The sequence below is a fragment of the Asparagus officinalis genome, chromosome 7 (genome assembly GCF_001876935.1).
Source record: "Asparagus officinalis chromosome 7, Aspof.V1, whole genome shotgun sequence".
Classification (NCBI taxonomy): domain Eukaryota; kingdom Viridiplantae; phylum Streptophyta; class Magnoliopsida; order Asparagales; family Asparagaceae; genus Asparagus; species Asparagus officinalis.
Genome location: NC_033800.1, coordinates 74,033,203 through 74,054,468, shown reverse-complemented (window position 1 = coordinate 74,054,468; position 21,266 = coordinate 74,033,203). Strand labels below are relative to the sequence as shown.

The window sequence follows — 21,266 nt, the reverse complement described above, 5'->3', positions numbered from 1 at the left end:
TGCCTCTGTCGCTCCCTCCAAATCAGCTTGATCCGGCTCGATACTCCTGTGGGGCCCTTAGCCTCTGCTCAACCTCCTCCTCCTCCTCTTCTTTGACTTCTGGGCTTGAGCGGTGGCACTGGGCCATGTTAACCTATTCACAATTTCGGCAGCATTCGCCACCATCATTTTGATCTTTTCAGGAGTCAGTTCACTCTTCAACCATTTTTGGGGACTTATAGTCAAGCCCAACTTCATTGAAGCTGGATCCGCCTTCTCTTACTCTTTCACAAAAGAGCTAAGACCACCACTCGAAAGGTATCTGCTTCAGTCGGTGGAACATTCGATAAGTCGACCACCTGAAGAACAACCGGGCCAAAGAGATTGTTGATCTCTCAGGACCCAGCATAAGCTCAAATTTTCTCGAGCGCTTGCATCTCCGTGGCCAAAAGAAGAACAGGCTTCAATATGTCCTTCTTGATCTCGGGCTAAGTTAGGCATGAAAGGATAAGGTTGGCCCCAAAGATCCACACAAACTTCCCCTTCCAATTCTTGTTCGAATTGGGGACATTCAAAACAAGCTTGAAATCGGCCAAAGTTTGGAGGAGGTAGTGCCCCTCCTTCTTCACCATCTTCATGCTGACAAAGTGACTAAGCAGGCTCAAACGAGGGTCGACTCCAACCCGATGACATATTACAATGAAACCAACTAAGGTAGCGATGGTGTTTGGTTCAATCTGAGAGGGAGACAACCCTAGAGGCTTACAAACATAGCGAATGAAAGGATGGATTGGCAGTCAGAATTCATACTCCAAATGCTTGAGATAGATTGGAGACCTATCGCTACCATGGTGATATACTACTTTAGATCTTTCTAGCACCGACAAGGTGAAAGGTTTCGGAAGATTGAAATGCTTATAATAGTGCTCAAGCTTCCTTTCATAGATCCTCAAATGAAATGATTAGAGAAGATCGATCCTCATCTCGTTATGACTAGTGATGAAATTGTCGGAAGCCATCGAAGACTATTCAGAAGATAGAATGAGAAGCTAATTGAAGCAAGGAGCTTGAATTTGGGGGGCTAGGGCAAGAAGGGAATAAAAAGAATCTCTTTGCAAGGAGGGAATATATATAGGCTCCGATGATGATACATGTTAAGATCGGAACGGTCAACCTAATCCAAAATAAACGGTTAAGGTTGACCTCAAAATCTGAACGAGCATCATAAGAAACAAAGTGTCACCCTTCAGTCAATGCATCACTCTGCTCAGAAATTGAAGCAACAACGACGTATGCCATTCAATAACGTCAAAAGGTCACTTCAGCTATGACCTGTCGCTTTCTCCATAAATACCCCTTAAAACTCGCTATTTGACGACTGCTTGAATTCCCACTTCAACTTGACCAGTCGAATGTGAGTGGAAAAATCCAAAGCAACAAAGTATTCATCCACCTACTAAAGCCACCGCATGTTTAACTTCATAGATGAGTGACTCTAGCCATTGCTCCTGTGATTGACCCCATGGACTGACAACTCGCGTGGCCTACTAGGAATGTGATATTAGTTAGCCCTCCTTAAGATCGATATGGATAATAAAGACACTTGTCCCTTATTATAGCATAATAAATTGAATCGATCCATTTCGTCTAATCCAAAGCTTTAGCATCACATATTAGCTAAGGAGGAAGCCTATTACTCCCCAAGAGTGTTCAAACCAAACTTAATCATACGAGATATTTTCACAAGCCCTGTCATGTTCATAAGAAACTCAAGTGCAACTACCAGACCTTGACATTTTCTCAAAACCCAAGGCCTACGTTACGAGTCGACCAATAATCTAAGTCTCGAAATCAAGTCGTCCCTATCTCAAAGGCTCAAAATATAATTCAACATAGAGAACGCAAGATACATAGGTCAGATTGGCAAAAAATTATTTCTTATTCGTATTCTCCAAGTGATTACAATACACAAAAAAGAAAAAAATAATAAATGACAAAAATAAAGATACAAGAATTAAGGAGCAAGATTTGGATCAACACCAAGGCCAGGGGATGGGAGCAGAGAAGCATAGGCAGCATAGGGCACTTGAGTCGACTGAACTTCAGACTCAGACCCTCCACCTTTCTTCCTCTCTAGTGAAATTGCCCAACTATCTTGAGCATAGCCCTCGCCATCCTGCTCGACTAAGCCCTCACCTACCGCCCTAACCTCTTTAGCAATGCCCTCGTCGGCCTCATCGTCCTCCTCCTCCTCAGCTCCATCTCCACCACCAAGCTCAAGTCCCCCTCCCTTTTCCTCTATCTCCAGGAGAGCCTCCAGACAGTTAGCAACCTTAGAAGAAAGTGAAAATAGTTAGGATTGCCCCTCATCTCGGTTGGAAGTTGTGCCTTGAGATAGTCATATCCCACCTTACATGGCAGTGCCACCTCCACCTTCCCAAGAGTGATGTGGTGATAATCCTCAATGATCTCGAACCGATGAGCTTTAGTATCCAGATGAGTAAGACAGTCTTGCAAAACTTGAACTTCTACAAGGGACGACTCGCGCTATGGTTCAGCTACCAATGCGGCCTGAGTGTTTCCTCCTAAAGCCTCTTGAGAGTCACCGTCTCCTCCTCCAGCTCGGTTTTCAAGGGCGGCATGATAGTCCGACTTGGATTGCTACAAGGCTCGATCCCTCTCCTGCCTCCCGAGCGCAACCTCCTCGGATAGATATCTTATCCTCTTATTTTTTTTCATGGAGCTCGCACTTGAGCTTGTCAATCTTGACTGACTTCTAGCTGTTCGACCTTCAATCTGTTAAATATATTCTTCCGTACTTCCATCTCCCAATGCCAGTTGTCCAACTCATCTTCCTTAGTCAACAACAATAGAAGAGCCCTTTCTAAATTAGCCTTTTGAGCCTCCGACTCCTCTACAAGCTTAAGATAGCAAGCTCGTACTTGTTCTACCCGACCGAACATCTCCTGCTCCACTAGAGCCCAACGAACTAGGTAGCTCCTAAGACTCAGATGAAGATTGACATCGGGAACCTCTCCCAAAAATTTTTCATCATGGGGGAAATATAATTGCTCATTCGCTTTCAACTGGGCGAGCTGCAACTCGAGAACTGACTCCCTTTCATCAAGATAACGAGTCAGCCTATACCTATGCTCTTGAACTAGCTCCTTATCATGTCAGGGACCGACTGTGGAGGGCCCTATCAATAGCATCCTTTGTCTGTCCTACTTCTTCGACTCAATCTCATTGATGTCATGAGGATACGGCCATCCGACTTCCTCCGAAGGGGCGTCCCCTCTACGGTCGGCTCCTTCCCTTAGCGCGGGATTAACTCAGTAAGAATATTTAAAGCCCCTTCACCACCTCCTTCGGTCTCAGTCTCTGCCGACATCTCATCTTTCCTAGGGGCCTAGGCCTCTACCACCCGATGGTTGGCCTTCTCTTGTCATGCTGAGGACTCATCATCAACATGGACGACTTTGATCTCTATCATCTTGGTCATCTTCTTAGCTACCCACCTTCCTCAACCTTTTCTTCTTTTTGGCTTGAGTAGTCAAAAGCATCGGCCTCGATGATCTAGATTGAGCTTGAACCTCCGTCGCCTCCCCAGGTACTAGATCCTGACGAAGACGCTTTGTTAGCCTCATCGAAGGACCTTCCTAGTGCACCTTCTAAGTTTCAACAGGTAGAGCCATATGCACCTCGACGGATTCCTTCGAACCCAAAGTGAGCATTACCGCCCTCGCATCGTTCTCAGTTAAAGGAGTCACGGAGGAGATACTGACTACTCGCAAGATCGAGTTGTCAAGTAAGACTTCCATCTTACGAGAACCTGTGTACGCCTTAATCTTCTCTAGTGCCCATCTCTCGGCACTGGACATTGGTCCCGCCTTCAGAGCCTCCCTAGAGATCTAGGCTAGTCTGAGCAGCCCAAGTCAGAGTCATTTCCCGATACCCATACAAACCTCTCCTTTCAGTCTTTGTTCGACTCAGGAGGGTCGGCGATTATCTTGTTTCCCCCTAGCACATGAAGATGATATATGAGACTCTCGTTGATGCACCTTGACACTAACAATGTTGCCAAGCAAATTTAAGGTTAGTTCGACTCTTAACCGTTGACAGATGACAATGAACCCTACCAGGGTAACAATTGAATCCGACTTCATCTGCATCGGTGATACCCCCAAGGCTTTAAAAACATGACGGATGAAAGTATGCAACGGAAAGCATAAACCATACTCGAAATGTCTCACATACATTAGAGACTGACTTGCATTATAGTCAAAAACTGCATGTGAGTTCGCCGATGCTGTCAAGGTGAAAGCTCGAGGAATATCAAACTTCTTGTGCAGTGCCCTCAGTTGTGACAAGGTCACCATGGAGTGAAATTTCTCTAACTGGCCTTGTCGAATTCTAATAGTAAAAGTCACCATTAGAACTGTTTCAGAGATTACCGGACAAGATGAATGATCGAAATTTATCCTTGATTAAGATTCAAAAATCTTCAAAAGTAGTAAACCTCCATCTTGTTGCAGTAACCATATATATAGTCACAGAAATAAAAAACTATCAGAATCCCATGGTCAACTCCTCACCCAACCAACGGTGGAGATCAATCCCGAAAATCGAAGTGACAACTCCAGAATCGAGGCACCCATTGCCTTAATTCACCCACAATCATACATGAAAAATGAAGCGACAACGAATAAGAATTCTGCCTTGAGGACAACACTGTCACATCTGAAAAGACCTTTTAGTCACTCTTCATCAATGCACCTCGAGATTTGATAACAGACATCTATTTAATCTTTCGCCGTACTCGGCTAGCCGAGTTCAAGTAGAAGGGGGCCATCTGTTATAGCCTAGAAAATCAACAAGTGCTAGTCTCTCTAGAGAAGGTGACACGTGTCTCACTCCTCGCCTACTTAGATGAATTGATGCTGAGACGACTCAAACAACCTGCACCTCGGCCTACTGTATCAGCCAACAACTTGCGTAGCCAAGTCAAAAGGCGGTCCTTCTCGGCCACCTCACCCGATCGACCCTACAAGTAACCTGTACTTGACCTACTGTGTCAGCTAACAATTTACGTAGCCGAGTCAAAAGACGATGCTTCTTGGCCCTTGACCAAACAAAAAGAGAGACGACAGTTACCTCGTACCCCTTGCCAGTTGACTACACTCACATTAACTGCTCTGACAAAATCATCATCATCCTAGTCTCCATAGTCTTTATGACTCATCGGACCCAGTCAGCTCCAAGCACCTGCTATCATTTCCTCATTAAATAACCAGATGACTAACTTTCTTCTGCGGCCAACACCTAGAAGGTATCTGTTGACTTAGCAGTCTGACTAGGCTCGGCCGAACTTACCTTCATACCCCTCTGATCTACTATAAAAGGGAACCACGCTGCATGAGGTAACTTCTTCTGCTTTTTGTCAGCTTTAAATATGTACTTGAAGTTACCATTTGCCTTTATATATTTAATTTAATTGTCTATATAATGTGGTCCAGACTCGAAATTTCATAAGAATTGTTTAAACATGCCACTTCGTCCTCAACAAGAGTGATTTATGATTGTATTAGTTTCTTCATTTGTTTTAAGCTTATTTTATTTGTTCATACGGATCATACTGAGTTTCTATTACTTAATGCATGAGTTGAATAAATGATATATGATACATTATAAAGTTTGAGCGCCTAGAATGTGATATGGGTGAGGTTTGATAAGAAAAGAAATAACGTAATTCAATATAAGTTGATGAGTCTTTAATTAAAACAAAAAAAAAAAGATTAATCTGGTACCAAATGAGAACGTGCTCTTGAAATTTGGGATGTATGATTAGATCCAAAATTCCAAACATATTTTTATTTAATCAAATTCTTTTTTTTTAATATTCCTCTCATTGAACACGGTTAAAAATCACGAGGATTTAAAAAAATCAATATTTTTTTAAACTTATGACTATAAAAAATGTAGGCATAAGGATTTGGGAGGTATATATGCAAATATGATAGATGTGGGGGTTTATAGGGAAAACAAACATTATATCAGTTCGGTTGTTCGAACACAAACTCAACTGAGAAATCTGCGATAAACCCCAAAACCCCAACAAAACAATGCTAGCTCAATGGAATTACTTCGCCACTCCTCTTCCTTCAAATCTTTTAACACCAAAATCAAAAACCCACCACAGAAATAGACCTCTAAGTTTAATCCAGTGCTCGAGTCAACCAAATGAAGCGATGAGCTCAGGAACTAGCGCGAGGGAACGAAGGCTTCTCAGAGTTAGAGAAGAGAAGCGCAAGAGGGAGTATGATCGTATTCACAAGTATCCACAATGGGCTAAGTATGTAATTTGTTTTTAAGTCTGGTGAATTTTGTGTTTTTTTTAATGCCCGTTTGGTGTTTGAGGTAATGCCTATTGAGTATTTGGAGTAGAATTCTTCTGGGTTTCTAAAGAAGTTTATGAGAGAGTTTGTCTTAGACAATTAAGCTAAGTAGTAAGTTCGATGGGTTTGCCGAAGGATTCAGCTGAGTCCTACTGTGACCTTTAGGCTTTAGGGTGTTTGACGAAATTACTGTGTTTCTTCTAATCTAGAACCCCCCTCAATATTTTACCCCCCGCCACCCCTCAATTTTGAGGGTGATGTAGATAACCCCCTCAACTTTCAAAATACGACTTAAACCGCAAAACTCTCCTTATCTTTATAATTTTTTCAAATATCGTTAATTCAAATTCTGCAATAACTAAAATACCCTTCGTTAAAAGAGAAACCCATGTGAGTTCATAAAGCCGACCTAATTAAAGTGTTAGACTTCACTTTGATGGTTTGTTAATGAGGAAATCAATATTTAAAAAAATAAAAAAAATCAATTGTTCCAAACATTAGAAATATGAATAACCACAAAATAAAAGAAGCTTAGCATTTCAAAAAAGAAAGAAAAAATTGAGTTCCCACGTGGACCTAGCAATGGATATGGAGATAGAAAAAGAAAAGGAGGATAAAATGGGAGGTATTTTTAATGAAAAAAGTAAAAAAAAAAAAAATTCACCATGGTAAAAATTTTAATATCTTAGGGGTAGTGTCAAGTATGGTCATTTTAAATCATATGTTCCTTCATATTTAATTTTATTAGCTTAGGGGGTTAAGTGAGAAAAGTTGAGGGAAGATAAGTCATATTTTGAAAGTTAAGGTGGTTATATTCAACAGCCCCAAAATTTAAGGGGGTTTTGTGGAGTTAAAATTGTTTTTCCTTGGGGGGTTCTGAGATGACTCTCATAGTTGAGGGGGGTTTTCTAAAATTAACCCAAAGAAGTAATCTTGTTAGCAAGTTTTCCTCCTCATATTTGATGGTGCATTGAGCAGGAAGTATATAGGTCATCTTCTCATTACCCGCCTGAGGAGGGTAAAACCTTGAGAATAGTGGACAAATTTAGGTGATTGTCATTGTTGGTAGCTTTATTAAGTGTATACTACATCTGGCTTACGTATCCAAAGCTTCCCTACTGCACTAATGATAATCCTTTGGAATGTGGATTATATTAACAATCTATTATTATTCAAGCTTTTTCCTGTCCAAATGGATCATTTAGGGTCTACAGGTAAGTCAGAACAGAAGCTACACAATGAAATAAAATTTTTACGACAAATTCTACTCTAGATGTCATCCCTTTTTTGTTGTTTGATGCCAAAGACCTATGAAGAAAAATATGCACATTGCACAGGATTTGGGAATATCATAAAGTTTGGATAGCTAGTTGGTAGAAATGGGAACCTGTTTTGTCGATTTTAGAGCTTAAACTCTGGGTTGTTGCAACCTAGGTGCATAACTTTCCAAATTTGTAAAGATACAAGCAGAAGCAGTGTCAATATACAAAAGAGATAATTGCATTTATCTCTCAAGTACTATTGATAGAAAGCTATCTGGAATTATACAATCCATATTTCTACTATTTATATGAATTATGATAGGCTGAAACTTGCATTATACTTGTGCAGCTATGCTTGGACGTGATCATGTTTAACTATGATCCAAATGATAGCATATTTGCTAAACTTCATGCAGATGTTCTGTTCATTTATCCAGATAATACCTTTCTTATTCTTTTATGGTGCGAAAGCATTCTTATTTTGGTTTTTTTCCCCTTTGGATTCAAGGGTTTTAGAAGATGCATGCAGAGATGATGCAGAGCTTCGTGCAGTTCTTGGGGATAGTATTGGTAAACCAGAGCTCATGAGGAAAAGGGTAATTGGGATATTACTTTATTATAACATGTTTATTAGAAGAAAATTACCGAGTCTTTGACCTGGGTATCTTATGATTCACAGGTCGAGGAAAGGGTTCAAAGAAAAGGCAGAGACTTCCACAAGTCAAAAACAGGATCTGTTCTTGCATTTAAAGTTAGCTTCAGAGAGTAAGAAAATACATTTTCGTTCATCTTTTTATTTATCATGGACAACTTTGATCGTTATGTATAATTTGGATAAACTCTTGACTAATTTTTTTAAAGTAAAATATGCCATGCGAGTTTGATGCTTACGAAAACTTTATAACTACCAATTGATGCAAAAGCATTTGATAACATAGTGAAACCAAAATCAAGCTGCTAATGGTTATCTTTTCTTTCATCTAGTCTATTATCTACTTTCTGTATGGTGGAAAATTCATCTTTTAACTGACAAGTAACTACAATTTACATGTTTGAGTGAAAAATGGGTACACTAATTACAAATCACTAATCTTTTGCAGCTTTAACCCTATAGATTCCTTTATATGGTTTGAGCTTTATGGTGCCCCATCAGACCGTGATGTTGACCTTCTTGGTAGTGTAAGTGGATCATATTACTTTTCAGAGTCTAAGAAATGATAAATGCATATTCAATTTTTTCCCCATTACTGATTATGATTTTTGTACAGGTAATTCAGTCATGGTATGTTATGGGGCGCTTGGGTGCATATAACTCCTCAAATCTACAGGTTAGATAAAATGAATATTTCTCTTATTCTCTGTCATGGTAGTCTAGTTCGTATTTGCTTGTGACCAAAAGTGTGGTAAAATGTAGAATGTCTTGGTTTACGTTCTTTGCTATCAGTATTGTGTATGGAAACTGCAAATAAAGGAGATTTGGTGTTGTAATTGTTATATTTCTCATTAGATTTCTTTCTGGTTATTACTTTCAATTAGGCTTCCAAAAAAGTGAAGACAATTGGAAGAAGAGACATGTTGTAATGAAAATTTACTCCTGGAATTTGAACTTTTAAAAATGTTTAAAAGCAGATATTAGCAAATAAGCCAGTCCTTTTGATTATGACAACTTAATACATTCAATTTGCAATTTTCTAGAAAATGCTTAGTGGCTGTTGTCCAATGTTTTCTCTAATAACAGTTGGGAAACTCTTCTATGGATTACAATCCTACTTATGATTCTGATAAAGCTGCTACGGTAATGCCCTCTTCTTTCCATGATATAAGCAATGTGGAATTCCAAGATAATTGGGGTCGGATTTGGTAAGAGTCTTCATCATCAAACCAAGTATTTACTAATAATAGATTGACATCTATTCTCAACTGTTCTGTGGATTAATTGCAGGGTGGACCTTGGAACATCTGATTTCTTTGCTATTGATGTATTGCTCAACTGTTTGACCGTCTTGAGCTCAGAGTAAGAGTAGTTCATTGTAAAGTTTACATTTCTTTTTGTAGTTTAAAGCAGTCTTTTAGTTGTTTCAGTTTATTAGAATAATTCATATGTGCAGTACAAATCATCATCACCACGCTCATTCATCATAATTGCTAGAGTATAAAATTATAACCCTCTGTCCTCACCACAACTTTAAAGTTTTAGTATAGTGATAGAGAATTTAATATGGTATCACAGCAACCTGGGTTCAAATTCACCGGGCATAAGGTTTCAGCCCATCAAAGTGCGCTTAGCTTGCAGGGATATGTTAAAATATAAAAGTATTACGCTCAACCCTCAACACAACTTTGAGATTTTGGTGCAGTGGAAGAGACTTTAAGAACAATAATCTGTTACTTTGTCAACAAGTGTTTTGAGATTAACTAAATTTCTTGCTGGTAGATATTTAGGCATTCAACAGGTTGTCTTTGGTGGCCGCCGCATGGGTGACTGGGAAGAAGGCATGACGAGTTCCGAAGATGGTTACAAGCACTTCAAGATCTGAGAATCCACATCATGTTCAAATCCTGATGAGTGTTTACAAGTCACCCTTGCTTTCTACTACTTAACATGAGAACAACTATAAAGAAATGTAGAAGATGAGCATACAGTGTTCCCAAGAATACTTCTTACAGAGCAACATATATACAAGAGAGAGAGTTTTTCCTATGATCGGAGGATTGCTGCCAAAATTATCGACATTCTGATGAGGAAGTTTTTCACTGCATAAAGTACATTTGGCAAGGGAGGACCCAGAATTTTGATTTTTTTTCTCCCTGTAAGCTTGTACTCCTTCAAAGTGCCCCTTTGTGAGTGATTAAAAGTTCGTCAGTATAATCCTGTGGAGAGAATAGCAATATATATATATATATATGAGAAATATGGGTATGTTTGAAGAAGAGGCACTGCTGCTTTTAAATTTTTGTCATTTATCTCTTGTAAATTTCTGAAGGGAAATTTAGACACCCAAAAACTTATTTGGCCAAAAAACACCCGAAGTTCAACAAAATGTGACTTTAACCCCAAATTTAAATTTTTTGTTGAAGTTTGGGCTACTAAATTTAAAGTTCTGTTAAAGGTTGAGGTATCAAAGCTACTTTAGTTGAACTTTGAGGGGTTTTTCCCCAAGGGGTAATTTTTTGGGGTATCGAAGTTAAAGATGAGGAACACTTTAGGTTACTTTTTGTAGCATATATTAATTTAAAAGTAAGAAGTTAATTTATTAACACATTAAAAAGAATGCATTATACAAACTAAGCAATGTACTTTTATCATTTTAGGATTCACAATGGATCCAAACCAAATAATGTGAAGCCCAAAAGGAAAATGGTAAGGTGGATAACCACTTTCCATTATGTGTCATAAACACTTGTCTTTCACAAATGTAACTAGTGTCTAGATAATTAATTACGGTGGCTGCGGGCTCGGCCGATTCAAGGCGCCGTGCTAATCCGAGTCTGGAATTGACCCGAACTCGGTCTCCACCCCCTGGATACGTGCGGGTCTGACCCAGCCTGCGGCTTGTGGACCGGTCCATGAGTTTTTCCTCCAATTTTTTTTTCCTTTTTACCTTTTTAATTATATTAAACTTACATTTATAATTATAAATTTACTTTTAATTTATATTTTAGTAATTCGAATTTATATTGAACTATTTTTGAACTTGTATTAAACTTTTTAATCCTTCCAAATAGACAGCATCGAGCTTAAAGATCGTTGTTTTGTTTCTCAATGGGCCAAAAGACCACAAACCAAAGACCTTTGGCATTTTAGCTTTGTTTTTAGCGAGTTGTAGACCCAAAGGGCTAAATGAATAATTAGTCTAACCACAAAATATATCATTGGTTAGGACGGGCTAGCCATAGGTTAGGCCTACTTCTCTGACCTCGGGTCTAGGGCTCGGGTCTAGGGCTGGACCCAAACCGTCGTGACCCACATATTATCATGGGCTAGGTTAGGTCAGGTAGAGTCGTGGCCCCATAGCGGGCTAGGCTGGGTCAGCCCAGGCCCATGCCACAGGCTGACCCGGCCCATGCCCAACCCTGCCTAGCTTCAGCTGCAACTATTCCACACACAAAATCTAGTGATGAAAATATGACAAAGAGCAGAACAAATGTTGCATCTCACAGACTAATACGTTCAAGAATAAATACTACGCACGAGAATAGATTTCGCAAACTCTACATTTATTAAAAAAAATGGAATCAAACTCAGAAAAACTGGAAAATGATGTTTTGACGTACCTGCAAGAATAAATGCTACACAAATGCTACGCACAATAATAGATTTCCCAAACTCTATATTTGTCATAAAAAAATGGGATCAAACTCAGAGAAAAAGTGGAAAATGATGTTTTGACGTACCAAATATACATAAACATTAAACAGTGTCTTTGAAAGACCACTATTAGCACAATCACACCGGTACATTTCAAATTTTCATGCTATAACAAGATTACAAAAGAATGCTTTACATTTTTCTGCAGATTGTTTCATTCCGATGCAGCTGTACAAAACCTCTCAAATTTAAGCCTTCCCAAAGACTGCTTAAGACAAAACAACACATCATTCAGTGGAAAAAACACAACATTTGCTTAATTCAAGTCCTTGTATTTTCTCGCATTTTTTCAACAACATGCCGACTCCTTTCCTCAATTAAGCGTCTCTTTTCCTCTAACTTCTCTCCCATTTTCTTACCTAAATCCATCATTCTTGCTCTTCTACTACTTATCTTCTTTCGCTTTATGTCCTCCTCAGACCTGACAGTTGGTACATCTAATATCAGATTTTCGCTAGAGGCTGATGAAGACTTTGGAGATTCACCTTTACTCTGACTCTGGCCTTCTCGGTTTCCTTCTTCCCTTAAAAGTGGTTCCCTCAACTCCTCACTTTTACAGCTAACAATCGACCGATTAGTAGAAACTGAAGTCTTTGACTCAGACTTATCGGGTTTTGGCTGAATATGTACAACATCTTCTATTGTTTCCACTTTGTCATCAGGAATAGTAATATTGTCGGATATAGTTCTGGTGCTATTATCAGATTTAGTTCTGGTGCTACTATCAAGCAATGGTCTAGCTTCCCCACTCACTGAGCTAGATGAATCAAGCCCTGTCATATCCATGGCTTCTTGGTTGATCCATATAAATGGTGCAACATTACGTGGAACCCAATCATCCTTCTCTGCCAACATAAATGGAATGCATATGCTTTCGCAATTTGGAAGAACTAAGTTATCTCGAATTGATGCCTGCAAAACATAATAAATCTGAGATTTGTACCATTCCAGTAGGTTACCACTACACCAGTATGGAGTAAGTTTAATTTTAGGGTCAGTTTAGCAAAGTGGACACAAGTTTGGCTCTAGACCAGGGGAGGGATGGATCAAATTTGAACTGACAAAAATTGCCCTAATAAAAATCAGTTTAAGGTCTGGTCCAGTTATTTGCCAAAACTAGGGTCAGAAGTTAAAACTGGTTTTGTTCCAAACAGGCCCATATTGTTAGAACAAAAAGAGACACACTAAAAATTGAGATGTTGAAACTAAAAAATAGAACCAATTCAGGTTCAAGCTTACCGTGAGTATCCTTCTTAGAAGTGGTTTCCAAAAACTTGGATAATTACAGAAGGGGTTCTGGATTTCAAATTTCCATGAAATATTAGAGGGCGTGGACCACAGTGTTTAAGGGACAATGCTGAAACTGAGTTAGGGTGGATATGTTTCCTATTTTGGAATGGCCCACACCACCTGTTTGTGGTCCATATTGTTTTTATTTATGGTAAAAAAAAGGGGAGAGGAGAAAAGAGATGAAAAGAATAATCAAATTTTAAATTTGATTACCATGCAGGCATTCATGCACAAATTTCAATTATTATTTTTTGCCCTTTCCCTCTATTTCACATTTTCACCCTCAAACAAGGGAAAACAATGTATAGCAGTTTACTTTTACTTTCATCTGTACAAAGAAACCAGGAGTTGAAGCTGGTCATCTTACCCGGGTACTTCATTATTGAAGTCGTACCCGTACCGGACACGTACCCGACACTTTCCCGTACCCAAACTTCATGGACACTTCTTGAATATATGCATGCATTTATTACAACACGTACTCAATTAGACGATATATGTGTTAATTTAAAACACTTGTCAAAGACTTCCTGGACGTAAAGCTTACACTTCACATCTGTCTTTTGAAACTAATGGCATACGAGTCGGGTTCGTTTCAGTCCATACCCAAGTTCAAAACTATATAGTTAATGGGTCGTTTAGATGTCTAGTAAAAAAATGAGTAGTTTACAATTCACGATAATCAATATGATAAAATAAACTCAAAAATGTGATCGAAATTTTAATTCTAATGACACATACGATAATCAATATGATAAAATAAACTCAAAAATGTGATCGAAATTTTAATTCTAATGACACATGAAGCGAAAAAAATTATCTCATGTACATTATTAATTCAATATATATATGTGTAGTCGTGTCCTCGTACCCAACATTTTATAGTTTTGCCGTGTCCCGTACCCGTATCCGCACCCGTACCAGTACCCGTGCCCGTTTCCATGCAACTTAGGTTGACCACAACTCATCCTCTGTGCTTCTTAGTATTCTCGCCTTCTACAACAGAACAGAAAAATCTAATATTACCTTAAACCGATTGCCAATAAGCAAAGCAATGTGGCTACTGGTTATCCTTTGGTCCCCAACTGAAGAATCCAAGTTCCATTCAATTTCGGGCATCGTTGTAAATCCAAACCACAACTGATCAGAAGGAGGCGGCTTTATATGTAATCGCAGTGTGCCTCGAAGAGAAGCAACCCTTATTGCCAAGGAAATTGGGACCTGCACGGAGAAATAGATTCAGTACTGCAACCTCACTTAAACTTTCTCCCATACATCAAAACCTGTATTCAGATTTAATTTGTGTGTAAGAGAATAGTATAATAACCACTTCCAGGATGCAACCATAAATTTCAAGTTACAGCTCAACCATATTGTCCCCTCATGCTCCTTTGACCAGTGACAGTCTCAATGAAGCTATTAAAAGGCAAGAGGTGCTAGAGTTCCAGAAAAATGAAGTCAAATGCATGAATTAAGACAAACAAGGGAATATGAATTGTAAGTTTTATAAGCATGGAGTGGAAAATAGTACTACCAAAGCTATTGTTAACAATAAGTTTAAACTGGAGAAGATAGAATATGGGATAGACACGCTAAGAATGGGAAGAAAGAATTCAGAGTCCAGGATACATACTTCTTTAAAGGTTTAGCATAAAATGTAAATGAAAAGAAAAGTAACTTTTTGATCATGCTAGAGTAGATACCTTTCTGTGTAAACATACCATACGTGCAAGTATTATTCTAATAAAAATAGCAGCACTAAATCACAATGAAGATTTCCACTGATAATTCCCATCTCTTTTCCAACTAGTACCAAAAATTTTTTCCTAACTTATTGACTGATTCTGCCGATTAACTAGGCCCCAGACCAGTATAACCCTGATCACGCTAAGTCCATGACACAAGAGAAAGTCATCAAGAAGACACGTTACAACCTAGTGACGGTAATGAAGATAAATTGTTGTCATAGATTACTTACAGATCTACAATTTTATTACATTAATTAAAAGAGAATTACTGTAATTAAGGCACTAATTCTGGACCATCTTAATTTTAAAAACATAAAAAGAATTCTTAAGTACATCCCTTCATACATTTTATCACGAAGAATTACAAAATATCTGCGTGCAAGCTTTTTCTTGCGTGCTTCTTTATACCAATTCACAATTAATTCCTCCTGTCATTTATTATTTGTAGCTAATCCTTCTCTATGATTACGTCATGAATTCTCTGTCTACAATTTCTTTTCTTTTAACAGAAAATTATTAATTTGTAAAATCAGATAAATAATTGGTGATCAGTCAACAAATTACAGACCTGTGCAACTCTGTTAGCTATAGAATTTACAGCAGCCTTCCACCTTGACGCATAGTTTGATGCCCACTTTGTGCTCTTTGACTGCTTCAAGCCATCTAAAAGAAAAGACAAAAGGGCATTATATCCCACTATAATAAATTATACAAAAAAAACTATTACGTTAAGTATAAACTATATAGGTATAGGTCTTATTAAATACATAGGTATATGTATTTTTAAAACTTTACTTCAGTATGGGCTAATAAGAAATCATTTGTCCGGCTAAGCATAACAATTGTACATTCAACATGTGAATTGAAATATGATAAATACCTAACAACAGAAAAAGCTTTGGAAGAGCTAAGAGTCATGATCTGCTTAGATAACAGGTGCATGATGTAATGCTAATTACGTACAATATAGGCCTGGAGCATGTACCCAATACATGTCAACTGCACAAGAATCTATGTTTGGTAAGTGCACGAGATCAAATACAACAATGCATCTCTAAAATGTATAATAGTCATTTGACCTCAATAATAACTCATTCAAGTGCACGTTGATCTACTACAAATGGGTATCTCTGCAGCCTTTATGGCAATACCAATCATAAAACCATTGATAAATACAACACTTTTGAAAAAAGATTTTCATTTTGTCTGCAGAAAATGACCTCTGCATATAGTTGTTAAAGAACATAATCTATACTATATCCTTGTTTCCAGTCCAGAAATAATCTTCATAGAAACAACATCAAAGGAAGCATGTAATAGCATAAAGTCTAAATATAAGGGTACTCACCAACTCTATCTCCTCCTTCATCTTTATTCTCCATCTGATCTGCTGAATTTCTTGGAAACTCTAATTGTTTCCCATTATAATCAGTCTCCTCGATAAGATCCGAGGTTACCTCCCTGGCAGAACTTAGTCCTAAACTCTTATTCAAATCCTCGTTTTGCAGTTCTTGCTCACAAACATCAATCCTTGTTTCAACATCTAGCACTATACCCCCTGAATACTCAATATCAACTTCCACTGCCCATACCTCAGTTAAATCCACGGGAAGAACCCTCATTCTATGAATAAAAGGAGGAAGGTCACCAAGATCTAAACTAGTGCATGTCACACCGCCAATATAACCAGGGGTTCGCATATTTGACAATGTCTTCTGTACAAATATACAAGAAAAGTTAAGCATACTATGCAATGATAAAAGAAGCATCAATATTAAGATCGTGGTATTTACCTGAATGCGTGCTTTTACAGCATCATTCAACCCAATACTTCTTTTAGCATCAAAGAAAAGCCGTGAAAACAACAGATTCCAACAAAGTGTCCCTTCACTGTCATTAAGAATCTTCTCACTACAAACTGAATCAGGAAAAATCTGAAGAATACTCTTGCTGGTGGTAGGAGAACCAGGTTGCACAAGGTCTTGCAGGGAGTAGTTTGATGCATTATCTGAAGAACCTTTTACAGATTCGTCAATTGATGATACTTCATGCATTGAACCTATTTTTTGACCAATTCTTCTTTCACCACGAGTAGATGATGAAACTGAAGCTGGCTTGCTTTCAACACCATTCTTTGAAGCCTTCTTTGCAAACTTTTTCAGAAAACCCCGAACCTTAGAAGAGGTTACATCAATTCTATTGGTTGTATCTGGAGCTTCATCAGACATTGCAGGAGGTTTAAGAAATGAAGGGTATGCAGCAGTTAAAGACGTTAGATAATTATGGAACTCTCCACTTAATTGTGCAAACCAATTCAGTTTTGCCCTATCAGGAAAGGAAGCAAGACGAAGAGCTTTGCACCATGATTCCTTCTCCCAAGAAGTCTCAAAATATATATAACATGTTTTGCTTCCATTGTACAATGCAGAATTCTTTCTTTCCAATTTAATTGGATACCTTTTAGCCCTATAATACAAATAAAGTGTTTTAGATACTAAATGAAATATAGTTGCTCAATAAAGAACATAATGAATAACATAGGAGGTGCATTTGGTGAATCCAAAATTGTTATACATTCTATTCCTGTGGCATGATAAAATAAACAACTGTCCAGTCAGTTAAATTGGTTGCAACTAATATCAAGTGTCAGATATTTGCAGACGTCATCTAGGTCTGTGTTATAATTCACAAACATTACAAGAATGATTACTACTTCATCCAGAATAAAAAATTCATCAATTGAGATCAAAACACTGTGTTTCTAATGGAACTAAAAAACATGCAAGAACCCATTTAGATCTGTGCCTAGTTCACAAAGAAATAAAGAAGCTGAATTATGTCATTCTGGCATGCTTACCACTTCCTTGAAGGCAAATCTGAAGCAGAGACAGCTACTATTGTACAATCCAAGAGTTCAATTGTTCTTCGAGAACCATCATGATCCGATAATACTAATGACCAGTCTTTGATTTTAGCATATTTTTTGACTGGGTACACCTCCTGTATAGTCTTCTTGTTCTTCAGCTCCTTGGACCCTCTTGTTGGTGACTCATCAGTACTAAGTTTCGGCACCTTTTCAGGTTCTAATACCCAGACTATTCCCTGATGGTCACAGAAATATATGAATTCAAATGTAAGAATAAAGTAAATAAAAATAAGTTTTAATAGTAACCTAACTTAATAAAATATATTAGGACATCAGAGTAAAAGAAATTACCAAAAAGTAAAAAATATGGACTTTTGAATCCACTAACATGTCCATGCAGGCATATATGTACATGTGCAGACTTTTTATTGTTAATATATTTTTTCTATAGTATCATATTAGTTTTCCTCATGATTTAGTATTTAGATTTACCCTATCCTATGTTCGTGCCCCATCTGTGACTATACTCCATAATGTAATTGACCATAAATTTATGTTACTATTGTGTCATGTTCTTCCTTCCGCAAATAATTGGTAGTTGACCACACATCAATCACCATTAGGCATATCCATCACCCTCTATTGACAATTGACCTTGACAATAGAGCTGCAATCACCATACAGACTCAAACTTTAATTCACCAACACTCATAATGATATTAATCTTACTATATGATGATCCCAGGTTCCCAGTCCTCTTCTTGTTCTTTGTAATGTCCTTGTCCTTTTGATCCTACCAATCTCCTTTATCAACTTGACATTGTGTTTGTTTACCCAGCGTGCTTGATTCTTTGATCTCGCATCATCATATAGTTAGTTTGTTATGCTCCCATGAGAGTAGGAGCTCAAATTATGAGGGCTTCACAACACATAGAGACCATTGTAAGCTCAAATGTTAACCAGCTAAGTTTTGTACACCATATACTTAGCAGTCATATTCTCACTTCACCTTTGATTTGTGACCAACACTTAATCCTGGAATGCCTTTTAAGTTGGATACTTTTAACTGGATGAGAGATGCAAACCCAACAACCACCTCGCCTCACAACAAAGCTAGTGTTTATAAAACAAGTACGTAATAGTTCATTAGTTCATAGCACCACAAATGGGATATGTGTCTGAGTAACTCAAACTAAATAATTTGAAAAACATGGATGGTTGAATGGGATTTAAGGGTGCAATAACAATTTTGTTGTTGCTTTTATTCTTATAAAAGAAACAACTTTAAGGACATCATATATGTGAATGTGTACAACAGAATGCTAGTAGTTGGATGAGAACAACAAAACTAATCATTAAGATTCATGTGGCAGAAACTTCTGTTGTCAACCAATGACTGTGTTGCGTAACGACACTTCTCATTGTTGTTATGAACACATGAGTTACATGATACTTCTTGGAAAAATCTCACACTTTTCAAGCATGTCCTCAGTTTTCTAGTATATGTTCATTCGACACTTTTTGCACACTTATCAAATACAGCAAGGAATTATTTTATGATTTTTAAACATTTATTTCATACTGATTGCATTTTGTGATATGTATGTACTGTTCACATAGTTTAACAGAGATGTTATGGGGAAACAAATCAAAGTAGTGACTTGCATACAACAATGACAGGCTGAGGACATATGTTTTAATATAAGGGGTTAAGTACATTTAGCTATTTTATAGAAAGATAGACAGTTTAGTCCTATTTCAAATCAAAAGTCACTAGGATGCCAGTAATTTATCTTATTATCAGAATTTAGAGAATTGTGTGCGCGTTATATTTTCATCAGTGTGCATGTTTACATATACATGCATTGTTCTTGAAGGAAGATACAAGTATCAGTATGCTCTCTCCTAAACACATGCATCCATATAGATAAATTGCCATGCTCTTCTGTCCATGACATTGTGTCTGTGTCCCATCTCACATTCCATGCTTCTTAGGTTAAGTAACTCTGGTGGTCCAGCTCAGTCCTAAAACCAAGAAATGATTAACAGATGACAGGTTAAGGAATGACACATCTACCCAACCAATCAAGTTTTCCTTCCTAGGGTTTGTGACATGTACTAGCGTTTCTTGGTAATTTTGGTGTATACAATAATAACCTTACAGCTGGTTATATCCTTGCAATCAAGAATCCTTGAGTAAAAATGTCTTATCAAGGTGAAGCACATCAATACAATCAAGCACATCCTTGGGAAGTAGTTGCAAGTGCACATGCTAATTAAGTATAAACCTACACCTCCCCACATTTTGAACACAATGGGATCTTTATGCACAACTCCTAAAGCATTTCACATTCTACAAACAAGAACACAAACAATGCGTGCTCAGATTCGACTAAGTCAAAAGAACAATAAACTAGCTGGCACAAGGTGCTTTTTTTTATTACAGTTCACAACATGGCTTTAGTATTCTGAGACGTTTTTTAGGGCCATGTGTGCATTCAACAGCAAGAACCTAACAAAGCTGCTTAATCAATACCCTTTTGATTGTCCAGTGGAAACCTGTCCTAGAATCGAAATACCATAATAAGCCAATATAATAGCATTCCAACATAAACACTAAAACAGATCAATGTCCTTAGGTTATAACAGACAAATACAACACTCACTGCAAGTCTGCAAAGGACCTAGGAGGCTAGGAGAACTAACCCCTAAAGCTAGCTGTTCGAGGGAAGGACTAAATCTAAATGGACCCTAACATACCATCACACTTCTGCATTCCCGGTGCCCACATGGACCAGTTTTGCACTGGAATGGTCCCAGTAGAACACTGCACTCCCAATACCCTTTGGATTTGCACTGCACTAGTCAAACACTACAATGCCGCCGTCACCACCCACACGGCTCCCTTACAACCTTTTACATACCATTTGGAAGGGAGGAACCCACCCCTAAGCTACCTAATAGAAAGTCACAATTGACTCCTCATTCAGTCAATGCAGGGCTCAACGAACACGAACACAAAATTACTCTGCTGAAACAATATAATAGCACTCTAACATAAACCCTAAACAGAAAATCAATGTCTTTATCAACTCATATGAAAATGTGCACAAACCCCCATCAAAATCCCTCTTCACCAAATTTTGTCAAGCTAAAAACTCAATCCTCTCAAATGACACTCTTTTTCCACAAAAACTCCTAACAAATTACTCTACAGAAAGATCTCAACTAAGAACAAACACTAGACTCAATCAAACCCTAAAATCATCAAAAATCAAAGTAAAGCACCGACTTTTAAGAACCTCTACCTTCTTGTTCAGCAACGAAGCAAGCGACTGCTCTCCATCGAGATCTCTC

The 21,266-nt window shown here is 38.0% G+C and overlaps 2 protein-coding genes across 3 annotated transcripts; one reads left to right on the top strand and one right to left on the bottom strand.

The window, feature by feature from the left end:
- LOC109850710 lies at positions 6,029–10,544 on the top strand. 2 transcript variants are annotated; one of them, XM_020420772.1, is made up of 8 exons: positions 6,029–6,331; positions 8,145–8,232; positions 8,316–8,401; positions 8,737–8,815; positions 8,905–8,964; positions 9,375–9,496; positions 9,579–9,650; positions 10,079–10,544. In XM_020420772.1, the coding sequence occupies exons 1-8, from the start codon at positions 6,102–6,104 to the stop codon at positions 10,116–10,118; spliced, it is 777 nt and encodes a 258-aa protein (XP_020276361.1). In that variant the 5' UTR covers positions 6,029–6,101; the 3' UTR covers positions 10,119–10,544. The 2 variants fall into 2 exon arrangements, with proteins under 2 accessions (XP_020276361.1, XP_020276360.1); XM_020420771.1 differs by having other exon boundaries at positions 10,071–10,544.
- On the bottom strand, positions 12,009–17,403 carry LOC109848616 (testis-expressed protein 2). The gene is made up of 5 exons (XM_020418218.1): positions 16,837–17,403; positions 16,392–16,755; positions 15,612–15,706; positions 14,322–14,516; positions 12,009–12,917 (listed from the first exon to the last, which is right to left on the bottom strand). The coding sequence occupies exons 1-5, from the start codon at positions 17,269–17,271 to the stop codon at positions 12,267–12,269; spliced, it is 1,740 nt and encodes a 579-aa protein (XP_020273807.1). The 5' UTR covers positions 17,272–17,403; the 3' UTR covers positions 12,009–12,266.